The sequence below is a fragment of the Vigna unguiculata genome, chromosome 5 (assembly GCF_037176805.1).
Source record: "Vigna unguiculata cultivar grain cowpea cultivar isolate G323 ecotype 2 chromosome 5, ASM3717680v1, whole genome shotgun sequence".
Classification (NCBI taxonomy): Eukaryota; Viridiplantae; Streptophyta; class Magnoliopsida; order Fabales; family Fabaceae; genus Vigna; species Vigna unguiculata.
In genome coordinates this window covers 9,126,771-9,141,324 of record NC_140796.1, presented here as the reverse complement: position 1 = coordinate 9,141,324, position 14,554 = coordinate 9,126,771, and the positions used below count along the sequence as shown (strand labels likewise).

Genomic DNA, 14,554 nt, shown 5'->3' with positions numbered 1-14,554 from the left:
GTATGTTTTTCTAACCTTAATTACAAAAATCCTTAGGATTTTACTATGTAATTTGCCTTTTCCCAAGGGAAATGTGTTTCTGTTTTCTTAGGTGATCTGTATTCAGTAAAGGATGATGTCAATTTATATTCAGAGTTAACTTGCTTTTGTATGTGTTTGATCCACTGAAAGGTTTCTTCAGCGTCTAAAATCATTGTTACTGGACAAAATTTATAAGCAAAAATCTAAATTTCCAAGACTTTGGTGAAACCACTGCAACCAACAAAGACGGTCACTGATGCACTAACCAAGGTCAATAAACACTCCCTATTCAATGCAAGCAATGAAGCCAGGGTGTTCCCATGGTTCATTATTATATCTTTAAAAGTAGGGGGCACTTGTCCAATTGTTCCTAGTGGCAGAGAATTTGAAGTAGAACAAAAGTAGTAATAAATGCAGAGTTTGAAGTTATGATTCTGAAGAGTGACAGATTGTAGATAAGAGAGGAATGCTTAAGGTCAGGCTTGCTCCGGATGGTCAAAGGGCAATAATTTAAACTCTTTAGTGGGCATGATATACTAAAGGAATCAACATACATTAATTTACATAGCAAATAAATAAATAAATGAGGTCCCTCAGTTTTTTCTTTAACTCTTGATACCAAAAAATTGTCATGGAACATTCTGCAGACCATTTTGCAGATATTAAGAGCGTTGACAGTATATGGAACCTAGACAACTTCCATTTGAGTTCATGCGTTAGAAGTCACTCTTCACAATGCAAATTCAATTTATAAAGTGCACAAGACAAATGTTTCCATTGGTGACAGTCATAATGGTATGTAATTACTAGATGGTCACCCTGACAATGTTTTGAGAAGGCACAAGCATTACATCTTGAGGTAGACATGCAGTTTGGTATCTTTTTAAAGACCGAGTGAAATGAACATGTTTGAACATAGATTTTCATACAAAGCTCATCATTAAATTTTTCGTATGATCCTAAAATATTCGTTTTGTTTCCTCCTAAACATACATCAACTTCTTTGAAGGCCCTTCATTAGTGAGATTCAACGTGGTGAATAGTACTTGGACGATTGCCGTTTACTCATAGCCCTAGCAAGGCGTGGAAGTTTTGACAAAGAGTTGGCTCTGGAAAACCCTCCAAGAGCTTTCCATTCTTCATCTATTTCCAACCCAACCTTGCCATCCACTGTGTCAGTGTCTTCATTTCTAGTGGTTTTAGAGCGATGCAAGTTCTTGCTGCACTGTCTATTTTTTCTACTCATGTGGGATTGTGAATTGGATTGAACAGGTTGTTCATTCAGAAAGAAACATATGGCAGCACAATCATCAACCTTGGAACCAGGATACTTGTATCTCCAAGCTTTTACAGCACGCTTTACTAACAACTTGGCTGCGATAGACCTCCTTGGTGCTGAAGCAACTATGCTTACTACTTCATGGTTAGTGAGCACATCCCATATCTGTGTAGAAAACAGAAAATATAAATTTTGGTCATTCCAAAAGGATGTTTGTAAAAGTAATTCATTGCTTCCATTATTTGACTAAATACTAGCATAGTTTAAACTATTATTTAGGCCCTATAATTGTCCACATTTCAAAGTTTAGTCTCTTTATGAGGAAACCAAAAGTTGTAGTTCCTTAATAGTTTTTTGTGGCGATTTACCACTTCCAGAAAGAAAGTATTATCTGATGTTGACAATAGAGACCGATACTTAACTTTTATGTATGTGAAGGGACTAAAATTTACAATTTTCTCTTCCAAGGATGAAACTATAAATGGGGAAAATCATAAGAATCAAGTGAACAGGTTAACCTATTTGCATATGCATTTGGATTGGGAGATTATATGAAGCCAGAGAAACAATAACCAGCAATATATAGTAGAACTTGGAATTTAGGTGACATCGTAATGTTGTTGCTTACCCCATCAGTTGCCAAAACCACAAATTGATCTTGTGGGGTAATTTTTCTGTAAAATACATCAGGAACTGATATGAGGCCATAATCTTTGAGGCAAAAGTCCCCAAAGGCTCTTGACATGGCCAGTCCAGGGCAGTCATCATCAGGCATCCATATTCTGTACACATCTGGTTCTTCTTCTGCTGCAAACACTCTTCCTTCACAGTTAACGATTCTAGAGGTTTCACCTGAGAGAAATTGAAGAAAAGATGGTTTAAACTCAAGATTTTATGGTCTACCAGGACTTGGAAATTGAGGGAAAAGCCTAGACCTACTTGGAATTTCTGGTTTCAAGTCAACAGTGAGTTGAACAGCAACGAGTTGGTCCCTGTCCCTTGTGCAAAGAACTGCACGAGAATCACCCAAATTGCCAACTATCAGCTGGTCACCCTGAATTTTAGGTGGGAAAGTGATGGATATAGTTATTTCCATAATTTAAAAGTGTTTGACTAGTAGAAAATGCTATGTGAACAAGTAGTTATACCTGTTTAATTAAAGTCACAGCGGTGCAACCACTGCAATAGCTGTCAGTGTTAATTTCCCGAGCAAGGTGCTCATCCATCTCATCGAAGGATTTCAGAAAGCATCCCTCCCATGAAGCAAGGGACATGTGGTTACTCTCATCGTAGCCATCATCAAAACTAGCAGTTTCTGCATCATTGGCATCATAAAACTTTATTGTCTTCTGTTGTGAAACTTCGATTGCTGCAGACAGTTTTGAGGGCAGATTATCACGAATAAACTGTGAAACCTTGTGGCCTAGAGGACCATGACCATCGAACACACCACAAAAAATCACATCCTTTTCTCCTGTGAAGCCCTATAAATGTTCCATATCAAATCTTAGTCCAAGCCACATGTCTTATATATTAAAAGCACCATGTTATGATAAAGGCAATTGGATAGAGACATGGAGTAACTCAATTCTTTCATTATTAACCATAAAACCAAAGAAAACAATCAAGTACTGAAATGACCATTCAACAAGAATCTTGGTAGCAATTCCCCAAACCCAAGAGGAAGAACAAATGCAACTGTAAAAGTGCTTGCAGGTTGCTTTTCAACCGTTTATCTTCTTCTTCATAGACCATCTTAATATTTGGCTTATAAAAAAAGCATCGTGAATGGTTAAAATTGAGTTACTCCTAAATCATGCCAATTATCGAACAGACACTCAGGAATTACCAAAAAGCATAGAAATTAAAGGATAGAGCTATGAAGCACAAAGTGCAGACAAAGATATAATTCTTATACACTTCAAATCTATATCTGGCAGTGACAACGAATTTTCGTGTTTTTGGTTCAATAAAAAGAGGAGGAGGAAGAGACATAGAACGTGGGTAATAAAGTCATGTTCATATAAAAGTTAAGGCAGAGAAAACTATATGAATAACATGAAAAAACAAAAGGGAGCAAAAATGTCGAACAAAAATAACACAGAACTGAAAAACAGGTGATTACTAACATATTAAACAACTTTCTAATGAGAATCTTATCCTTTAAATTCATCAAAAGTCGATGATTAATGAAATGAAATAAAACCTCGCCGCGAAAGAGACAACTACAATCCAGGCCACAGGAATTGATTGAAAACTTTAATGGCAAATAGAAGAAATAATCAAAAGAAGAAAAAGCTATCAAAATTGATGGCAATAAATAGAGAAAAATCAAAATGAAAATAACCACATGAGCAATCATACCTCCCAAACTGTCATTGCATCTTGGTTCACACCTTTCTGGCCCTGTTGGGTGTGCATTGAAACAAACTTGGAAGATCCTCTTAACCTCACCAATGCTCCACCACGTTCATAAGACTCATCATTTTCATGATCACACTCATATTCTTTATCATCCATCTCGGTTTCCACCTTCCCTCGAACCGAGACTTCGTGGCTGCAACAGCCTCCCATGTTTGCGACCCAGTGACAGCAATTTCCAATGAAGAAAACCAGGGCACCCCTGAAAAATCCAGGGAATACCCAGATGATAATCAGGAGAAAAGAAACGAGGGAGAGAAGAAAGAAGTTTTTTTTTTTTTTTGTAGAAAGATATGAAGGGTCAGAATTCAGTGTGAAAAAGAGGCGTATAAAGGTGACGGGCAAATGCATAAAACGAAGGCCAAAAATGCATGGAAGGACTTGGAAAATATACAAATGGAAGAAGGATAGGGAAGAGAGGTTGGCATGTTGAGACAAAGGTTGAAACTTGAAACTATGAATATTATTATATTCTTAGGTGGTTTTTTTGTTGTTTGTTTTTTCTCCGTTGTCAAAAGTCAAAGTCTAATAGAAATAAAAAGAATGAAAGACTTTATTAAAGATAATTTTGGCCAAATAATACATTTTCAATCATTGAATTTTATAATAATTGTATTTCAAAATATGCCTTAAATAAATTCTATTGAGTCTAATTTGTGTCTATCAATATAAATATTCGTATATAGTCAACTAATTAAAAAAATTAAGATTTAAGTAATTCTATATTATTTTTAAACATACACGAGTTTTACAGAATATTTTTTCTAAAAAAATATTTCTAAATTTATTATTTACACAGATAAACTAGTTCAATGTTTATAAGTCAGAATTCCGCAATAGATAATGATATTGGTACCAGAAAATTTATCCTAATCACTGTTCATTAATAGCATATCACTATTCACATATCAAAATTAGGTTGCCGGATATTTATGAAACATTCAACTGTTTATTATTTTGTTGAATGGAAATATTAGTACGTAGAGTCGTCAAAGAGGATTAGAATCCGTGAGTCAATTCGACCTATCACAGATTCAGATTAGGTTGGGTTGAAATTTTTTTATAAATTTTAGTACGGGTCAATTTTTGACCCGATCTACTAAGAGTTCGGCTCATCCGGGTTGAACACGTGGTGGGCTGGGTTGGCCCACCAACCCGCATGGTGACACACGTTATGTTTTTTTAACCAAACACATTGGTAGGTTGACAAATGGAAACCTAGTTCCAACTAATAAAAGTATAATCATTGGAAAAAGTATAATTAGTTTGTCGAAAAAAGTATTGCATTCAATAAAAGATTTGGTAAGTCACAAGAACGCTTTGATCTTAGATAGTAATTTGTATTTTTATTTATTTATTTTGGTTTCTATTGGATATTAACATCATTTTGGATTATATTGAGATTGTATTTAAGTTTATTTAAATTTTAATCCGAAATTTAATTTCTGACTTTAAAAAAATTATATTTTTTAAATTAAGTGGGTTAGTGAGTCAACCCGTTTAACCCACCAATCCGTGGTGGGTCGGGCCAGATTCAAATTTTGTCGACTTGCTAATAAGTGAGCCAAATTGGATTGATCCACTAAATGACCAATCCGTAGTAGGCCGGCTTGGGTCGGATCGGACGGCCCATTTTGACAGCTCTATTTTAAGTAGAAAAGTTATTTTACATATACAAATTATTTATTGTTAAATAATTGTTAAGTAATATTGTTTATATATAAGCATTCATTCATTAAGTAACACTTTTTTTTTTGTAACGATTAATGATATTTATGTTAAGCAAAGGAGATAAATCATTGCATTGCAAATACTTTGACACAGACAATTGAATTCTCACAAGAAATGAATCAAACAGATGAAATGAAGTCAAATGGCGAAAAATGGATAACTAGACCCAAGTCAAATCTTTTGAGTTGTGTGTTTTTGTTGATTCGTCGGATCTTATTAAAATTAATGTATTTACTTTTTACTTTATCTGTACAAATAAAAAAGAAGAAAAAGAAAGAATAATACCAAGTTAAACGTCTGATAATTTTTTATATTCGATTTAATTTTTAAAACATTGCATTATTCGTAAGCAATATTGATAACTCTTTTAGCAAAAAAAAAAAATATTCCCGTAAAAGGAAGTGATGATTTAAATAAATAAATAAATAAATTATTGCAGAAAATGTATCATTTTATTCTTATTAGCTATTTAATAAAAACTAATCAAAATCAATATCAATATTTTAAAAAGTGACAAAAATATTTAAAGAGATTCTGGTGAGATGGGACCATACATAAATTAAAAGCTATTTAAGCTACTATTTTGTATTAGTATTAGATTGTATAAAGATAGAAAAAGAAAGGAGTAAGTAATGATTAATTTTTAAATCACATATAATTTCTATATATTATAATTATTAGTTATAAAAATTTAAAATATTTTATTATATTTAACTTTAAAGGTAAAAATACTATTTATCTATAACATAGGATTAAATATATTTTCTTTACCTTTATTTTAAGATTGGTAAAAAGAGCTAACTTAGTCCATTTTGAGTTGTCAAAAATGGAACAAAATATAAATTTCTTTTCTTTTATATATATATATATATATATATATATATATAAACATTTAATTATATATAATTTTAAGTTTTTAATTGATTAATTAATATTTTTAATTAAATTAATTAAAATATGATTATTATTTTTACATATTAAATTATTTTATTATAATTAATAATTTGAAGTTAATTTGTAAGTATTAACGACTTAGTTATACTACTATTACATATTTGTATCATTATTTGTACTACACCTAGGCAGCCTAACATAATTATAACAGTAAAATCCGTCTACATAACCTTCAGGGATACGAATAGTTACCAGATAAATCAAATGGGCGAGAATAGGCGGCCTTAGCTGTCTGCTATAGAAGAGGAAACGAGAACTTGACGACCCTTATAGACTTAAACATTACTAGCAAAGCTTTTGAGGCCCACAATAATCGAGCTAGGGGTCTTGGGCTAGACTCAGGCCCACCTGCGACCCAAACAGGACCCAGCCCATGACGTGGTTAAACATAATTAATAATCTATAAATATGCGTGAACCCCAGCAATTAAAGGTACACATTCATTAATTCCTTAATTACGAGATTTGACTTTTCTGAGAATTCTTTGCTGACTTTGAGCATCGGAGTCTTCTCCGCAGGTAACTCTTGGGTCCAAACTGGTAAGCCGAGACACCAGCAGATAGCATATGCCAGTCGAAAAGAAGCCTACTGAGAAGATATGAGATTGCAGATTGAGGTAATGTGATATTTGTGTCTGACATCTCTTATTTATTCTCCACATGAACATTATCTAATACCACCAAAATGTTAATCTATTTTGTTATTATAACTTTGACTTAAGTATCATAGTTTATTTACGTAACGATCTCCATTTGATAATCAAATATACATAACTCAATTCTAAAGAGTTCACAACTCAAACAAAAATTTTACCTTTTTCAAACGTTGAATTTCATATATTTTTCACATTTCCATAAAAAAACGTTACTTAAAATTATATAAAAGTCGGCATACATAGATGGTGTATTATGATGCACTAACTTTCTCACGAATCTTCAGAAGAAAAATAAAAAATAAAATAAAATAAGAAATCACGTGGATGAACAAACAATGTTCATTATCCAAGCTCGACTCATGAATAAAACAAGTAAAAACATTTGTTTTAGATCTTCGTATCTAAAAAAAATTATTACTAATATTTTTTTATTAAATTAATTATAAAATTATGTTTAAAAAAAGAATCAATTTTTATACTAATATAACCCTATAAAATTAATTATAAATTTATGATTAAGAAGAAGAAAAAAGGTTTCAAAAAACTATTTTATTACTAATATAGCTTTATTAAAGTAATTAAAAATTCATGTTTGAGAATAAAATTCAATTAAATTGTTATTAGTGTCGGTTAACTTTTTATTTGTATTAAAAAATTATAATTAAAGTGTTAGAACTTTTATTTAGTAAATTACAAGTTTGTTTACAAAGAAGATTATGATTATTTATCTTTGTTCTCTTATAATCAATTCGAATTCTATTTTATTTTTTTATGCTTTTATCTCTTTGTGACTTCTCTTGTCTCCTTTTACCTCTTTTTTTCTTCTAAGATTCCTTTTTCTTAGAGTTTTGGTATATTACATTTCTTGAATCTCATATTATTCGTGTGTTCCAAATTTGTCATCCACATTATTTATCTTTAGTATGTTTTTTCTTTCGATTTGTAATGTTGTTTTGATTCTGCTTTGGATTTGTATTAGAATTAAAAATATCTTTCTTTTGCTCAATTTTGTTTTTTGATACTTTTTTCGATTTACGAGTTTTAGAGTTTTTTTGCATATATCTTGACAAAGAATTAGAATTTTTTCTAAAAGCTATTAGTTAGATTAGGGGTTAGTCTTTTGGTGGATAATAAATTAATTGAAGCGTAATTTAAAGTCAATTTTTGTAGAAAGATAATTCAAGTTTAGGAAAAAAAAATACTTATTTTTGAGTTGAGAAAAACCTAAGTTTCGTGAAAAACATATTAGACACAGAAAGAAACCATTTGATAAAAATGTTGATAATGAAATTGTAAAATCCCTTCAATAATCGTTTAGAATTGATTAATTTTTATATATTGTAGATAAAACAACAGAAAGAGACAATTTGATGAAAATGTTGAAAATGAAATTATAAAATCTCTTCAAGAATCGTTTAGAATTAATTAATTTTTATATATTGTAGACAAAACAATTAACATACTTCAAGTTAGATTTGAACAATTTAAAATATATGAAGATATTTTTATTTTTTATTCCGTGTTAAAAAAATTAAAGTCACTTGTACATTTTTTAAAGAAAATTTCTTAAACCTTGAAAAAATCTTTGAAACATGATAATTTGTTGGATATTGATGGATTTAATTTATTTTCAGAATTAAATATCTTAAGAGAAATTATAGATTTGAAAAATAATAAATTGTTTGATGTTCTTACTTATATAAAAAGAATGAATTCTTTTCCAAATGGACATAGAACTTATAAAATAATATTAACAATTCTAGTGTCCGTTGTTTCAGGCGATAAAAACTTAATTATGATCAATAATGTCTCAAAGAAGATCAAATGGATTAATCATATTATCTATGGAAAGAAATGTTAAATAAAATTAATTATGATAATTAACAAATAATTTAAAAAAAAAACTCAAAAAATAAATTTTAAATAAAAGACCTCATTTTTTAAGTTTCTTTTAAACCTTCCAAGCTCTTAGGTCGCTCCTATCATTATCTTAATAAATATATACTCTAAGTTTAACTTAATCTTTCATAATTAATTTATAAAGTAAAATTTGTAACTATTTATATAATATAAATTTATTTTGTTTCTAATCGAGATCTCGAATCGAATATAATACAAAATAATAAATAATTAATTAAATAAATAAATATGCATAATAGATTATACTTTCATATACCCGTTAATTCAATTTTGAATTTTGACATACGTAAGTGTAAATTAGTGTATTTCAAATAAATAGGACATTATTAGTTATTTATATAAAATATTCTCGAAAGGGTTACCAACTTTCTGAATACTGCTATTTTTTTACCTAAAGTACGTATGTTAGGTGGTTGAATGGTGAACTAACTTCAAAAGACGAGTCATCCTTTTGGGATATATCCAATATATTGTTAGTTGTTAGAATACTGCATAAGATGTAAATGGATAAAATATAACAAAATTAATTTTCCTTTCCATTTTTTTCTCTCTTCGTATATTCTTATCTTTTGGTGGTTTTTGCAAGAGTATTAAAACACAATTATAAAAAATATAAGTAAAATAACGTCGTCGGAGAATATTTGGGTGACTAAAGTATAATTTCTAGATTAGTATAATTGAATGGCCAAAACTAAAGACAATTACATATAATATCCAATATGGAAGACAAATAAGAAACTTAGGCTTGAAAGTTTTTTCAAACACTTGACATGTGAAGTAAAATACATTTAATTCATATGAATGAAGATTGTTGAAGTTCTTGTGATAAATATATTTCGTATTCTTTGGATTGTTTGATTTTGAGTAAAAATTTTTGGGATAATTTGATCTTCAAGTGAAATTTTTTGAATGTTTGATTCCAAGTAACAGAAAAGTGTAGGAACAGAGAAAGAGAAATGCTCTTAGCAGAGAAAACTGAATATTGAGTGGATTGTCTTTGACATTTACAATAGCACGTACTTATACACAACAAAGCTTAACAGACTATCAACAGATTGACAGCTGTATACTGACAAGCATAACAGAATGACAGCTGTTGACAACTGGCTCTACACTTAATAGCCCCCCTCAAACTCAATGGGGTTGAGAAGTACAAAAGGAATCAACAACATTGAGTTTGGAACGTAAAAATAGAAAACGACTAGGAGATAGAGGTTTGGTTAAGGCATCAGCCCACTGATCTGTTGCAGGTATATGAAAAACCTGAAGTTGCTGAGTTAAGACTTTTTCACTGACAAAGAAAACATCTATTTCCATGTGTTTGGTGCGAGAGTGTAAAACTGGATTGTGAGTGACAGCAACCGCACTCTGATTATCACAATATAAAGCTGGCACAACAGAGGAAACAACTAATTCAGCAAGAAGAGTTTGGATCCAGGTAACTTCAGCTGCAGCGCTTGCTAAGGAGCGATATTCTGCTTCAGTGGAGGACCTAGCAACAACAGTCTGTTTCTTCGACCACCAAGAGACAAGATTGGGTCCAAAATAGATGGCAGCCCCTGATGTAGAATGTCGATCCTCAAGATCAGAGGCCCAATCCGAATCACATAGAGCTTTGATCTGAAACGGTTTGGAGGAAGGTGCTGCTTGAATATGTAAACCATGACTGACAAAGCCTTTTAAGTATCGCAAAATACGCTTGACAGCAACCCAATGTGAATCCAATGGAGTAGCCATAAACTGGCACACTTTATTAACAGCATAGCTTAAATCGGGACGAGTCACAGTAACATACTGAAGGGCACCAACAACTTACCTGTAAAGAGAAGGGTCATGAAAATAATTTGTGCCATGTTTACTGAGTTTGCAGGGCGCTGTCATGGGTGATGAAACAGATTGGGCTTCAACCATTTTTGTCTTTTGTAAGAGATCTCTAATATACTTGCTTTGAGTCAGAACAAGAGAGCCATCAAGAAGAGACTTAACCTCTATACCGAGAAAGTAATCCAATTTACCCAACTGTTTAAGAGAAAAGTTAGAATGAAGCTGAGATATAAAGCGTTGAACCAGAGAAACGCAGCTGCCAGTAATTATGATGTCGTCCATATATATTAAAACATAAACAGTGTTGTTGTTATCTCTGTAAATGAACAAAGAAGGATCACACTTGCTATCAACAAAACCAAGCTATAGCAGAATCTGTTTTAGACGCTGAAACCACTGCCTCGGGGCTTGCTTAAAACCATATATGGCTTTATTAAGTTTGCAAACCATAGATTTATCACCACTGTCAAACCCTGGTGGCTGTTGCATATAGATAGTTTCTTGAAGAGAACCATTTAGGAATGCATTATTAACATCAAGCTGAAACAAATCCCACTTGTTAGTAACAACAAGAGTAAGAATCAATCTAATGGTTACAGGTTTTATGACAAGAGAGAATGTCTCAGTAAAATCACAAACCGCAACTTGATGGAATCCTTTAGCCACTAAACGGGCTTTGTACCTTTTCACAGAACCATCAACATTTTCTTTTATGCGAAAAACCCACTTACAACTCACTGGTTGTCTATCATTTGGAAGAGTAACTAAGTCCCAAGTATTATTATCAATAAGAGCTTGAAACTCTTGTTTCGTAGCAGCAAACCATGCAGGATCAGCAAGGGCCTGTTTCACACTATTGGGTTCACAGGTTGTTAACAGAAAAGAAGGGTGAACTTTGGGTTTAAAAACTCCAGCTTTAGACTTGGTCTGCTTAGGATGTATATTTTGTGGAGATGAATGAGGAGGAGAAGAATGACTCACAGAACTTAGAGACTGACCAGAACCAGGAGCAATAACAGCGGGCTCATGAGGAATGATAACAGAATTAGTATTTATGGGTGGAGAAAACTGACTGGTTACAGCTGGAGTAGAAGGAGAAGACGAAACAATTGGAATATTGGCACTGGGCAGAGTATCCACAATGGGAGAAACATCATATTTATTACTAGTGGTGGGAAATAAGTCATGAAAAGGATACTTCAACTCATTAAAGGCAACATCCTTGGAAACATATAAACGACCACTAGGTGACAAACACTTATAACCCTTATGAGAAGGAGAATAACCTAAAAATAGACATTCATGAGATCTGAATTCCAACTTGTGTTTGTTATAGGAACATAGAAAGGGATAACAAGAGCAACCAAAGTTTCTCAAGAAGGCATAATCAGGAGACTTGTGAAACAAGACAGTGTATGGAACTTGAAATTGTAAGGAGGATGTGGGCAACCGGTTGATTAAGTAAACAGAGGTTTGAAAGGCAAAGTCCCAAAACTTGATTGGAAGAGAGGCTTGCTGAAGAAGAGTCATTCCCAACTCAACAATATGTCTATGTTTCCTCTCAACAACACCATTTTGATGATGTGTATGAGGACAAATAAGTCTATGAACAATACCCTGATTTTTACAGTACGAGGTCAGAGGTCTGAATTCACACCCCCCCCCCCAATCTGTTTGAATGCTCTTAATTTGGTATTAAACTGCAGTTCAACCATGGCCTTAAACTGCTGAAAAACAGTGAAGGTTTTAGACTTATTTTTCAGAAAATAAATTCAAGTGAATTTAGAGAAAGCATCAACAAAGCTTATGTAATAAGAGAAACCATTTGTTGACACAACATTGGAAGGACCCCATGGATCACTATAGACAAGTTCAAGCGGAACAGAATAAACAGTTTGGGATGAGGAAGAGGGTAAACGATGTGATTTTCCAACACAACAAGCTGCACAAAATTCAAACAAATTTTTATTTGATATGGGAATATTACAATGAGTCAGAACAATTTTAAGTACACTTGAATTGGGATGACCTAATCTAAGGTGCCACAAAGTTTGAGAAGTAGGAGCAACATGCTCAGATGGCTTGGAACTTTGAACAGAAAACCTTGGATCAGCACTTTTATTAGTAGTAGTGCTCGGAGACATAGAAAGGACAGAGAAGGATGGTTGAGCAGCAGATTGAGAAGTTTGTAACTGTGGAAAGACATAGAGACCATCAGGACCCAAGGAGCCATGAAGCAAGATCTCATTTGTGGCCTGTGATTTAACAACGCACCGATTAGGATGAAATTCAAAGAAGACATGATTATCTTTGCAAAACTCACTGACACTAATTAAATTCTTGGTAACAGACAGAACAAGCAATAATTTATTAAGAGCTAAAGGAAAGGTGGGATTTAAAGGTGAACAAATTTGTGTGAAACCTGACGACTGAACAGGGAGCCCTTGGCCATTGCCTATGTAGATCTGGTCTGGACCTTCGAAGGACTGAAGTTGTTGAATATTTTGAGACTCTCCAGTAACATGAAACGAAGCACCAGAGTCAGGGATCCATGTAGTAAGGTTCGGATCTTGATTTTCAGAGTTAAGGATCATGGCACTTGGAACAACATTTTTGGTCTGTGACGCATTCTGTCAAACATCTGACGTGCTGGAAGAATTACAGAACACAGGCTCTTGAAGGCTTAATGTTGAGTTAGGTTGATAATCAGAATCAAACCGATAATGACACACAACTGCAGTATGGCCAAATTTCAAGCAAACTTGGCACTGGAAGTTTGCATAACGACCTCTTCCTCTACCGTTGCCTCCACGACCACGAGTGCCACGAGTAAAACCACCACCTCCGCGGTTATAGGCAGTGGTTATTCTATCAAAATTGCCAGTCCGATTAGAACTGCTAGTATAGCCAGGAGCGCCTCTATTAACAGAATATGTGTTATTAAAATGTTGGACCTGAGAATGGAAGTTGTTTGGAGAATTGTAATTGGATCCATCTTGAGCAACGTTAATTGAAGGAGATTCGAGTAACTTCTTTCGAAACTTTTGTGAACGAGACTCGTGCGCAAGGAGCAATGCTTCAACCTCATGAATCGGAAGAGGATCAAATTTACTTTCAATAACATATATAACCGGTTCATAATCTTCTGGTAAACCTTCAAGGATAGCATCTAGATGTTCGCGAGGCAAAACAGGATCACTGCAAGTGCTAAGAGCATCAACCAGACACTTAATGCGAAGAAGGAACTCAGACATTGATTTTTGCTCAAGCGTCGTGGTGCGAAGCTCTGTTCGTAATTGTCTGGCTTTTGCACGCTTCTGTTTTTGAAAATAGTCATGAAGTTGGTCTCAAACTTCATACGAATGTACACAACCGATCAACCGAGACAAAATTGAAGAAGAAAGCGTTGATTGAAGCCACGATAGAAGGACTTGGTCTTGTTGTTCCCAAGTAGAGTACGCTGGATTTTCAATGCCTGCTGCACAATCATCTTCAGTGAGAAACCGTATAGGAATAACAGGATTCACAACAAATCTCTACAGTTTGTGCGCTTTGATCACTGGTTCAACTTGCTGCCGCCATAAAAGGAAGTTGGACTCACTCAGCTTCTCAGAGATAGGATGAAAGGAAGGAATGGAAGAGGTTGAGAAAGTAGGATGCGACGACTCCATTAATGGAGATTTCGGGCTCTTGATACCATAACAGAAAAGTGTAGGAACAGAGAAAGAGAAATGCTCTTAGCAGAGAAA

The 14,554-nt window shown here is 33.2% G+C and overlaps 1 protein-coding gene across 1 annotated transcript; it reads right to left on the bottom strand.

The window, feature by feature from the left end:
* Nucleotides 1-792: 792 nt before the first annotated feature.
* On the bottom strand, nt 793-4,161 carry LOC114185420 (putative protein phosphatase 2C 65). The gene is made up of 5 exons (XM_028073134.2): nt 3,665-4,161; nt 2,449-2,784; nt 2,240-2,354; nt 1,929-2,152; nt 793-1,465 (listed from the first exon to the last, which is right to left on the bottom strand). The coding sequence occupies exons 1-5, from the start codon at nt 4,070-4,072 to the stop codon at nt 1,049-1,051; spliced, it is 1,500 nt and encodes a 499-aa protein (XP_027928935.2). The 5' UTR covers nt 4,073-4,161; the 3' UTR covers nt 793-1,048.
* Nucleotides 4,162-14,554: the final 10,393 nt, after the last annotated feature.

What these genes read in the sequence shown, in the direction of transcription:
- LOC114185420 (XM_028073134.2), bottom strand. Translation starts at nt 4,072, where the DNA reads ATGCATTTGCCCGTCACCTTTATACGCCTCTTTTTCACACTGAATTCT. An exon ending in CTGTGACTTTAATTAAACAG is followed by an intron (nt 2,355 to 2,448) that starts GTATAACTACTT and finishes CCTAAAATTCAG; the next exon opens with GGTGACCAGCTGATAGTTGG. An exon ending in TGGTTTTGGCAACTGATGGG is followed by an intron (nt 1,466 to 1,928) that starts GTAAGCAACAAC and finishes TTTTCTACACAG; the next exon opens with ATATGGGATGTGCTCACTAA.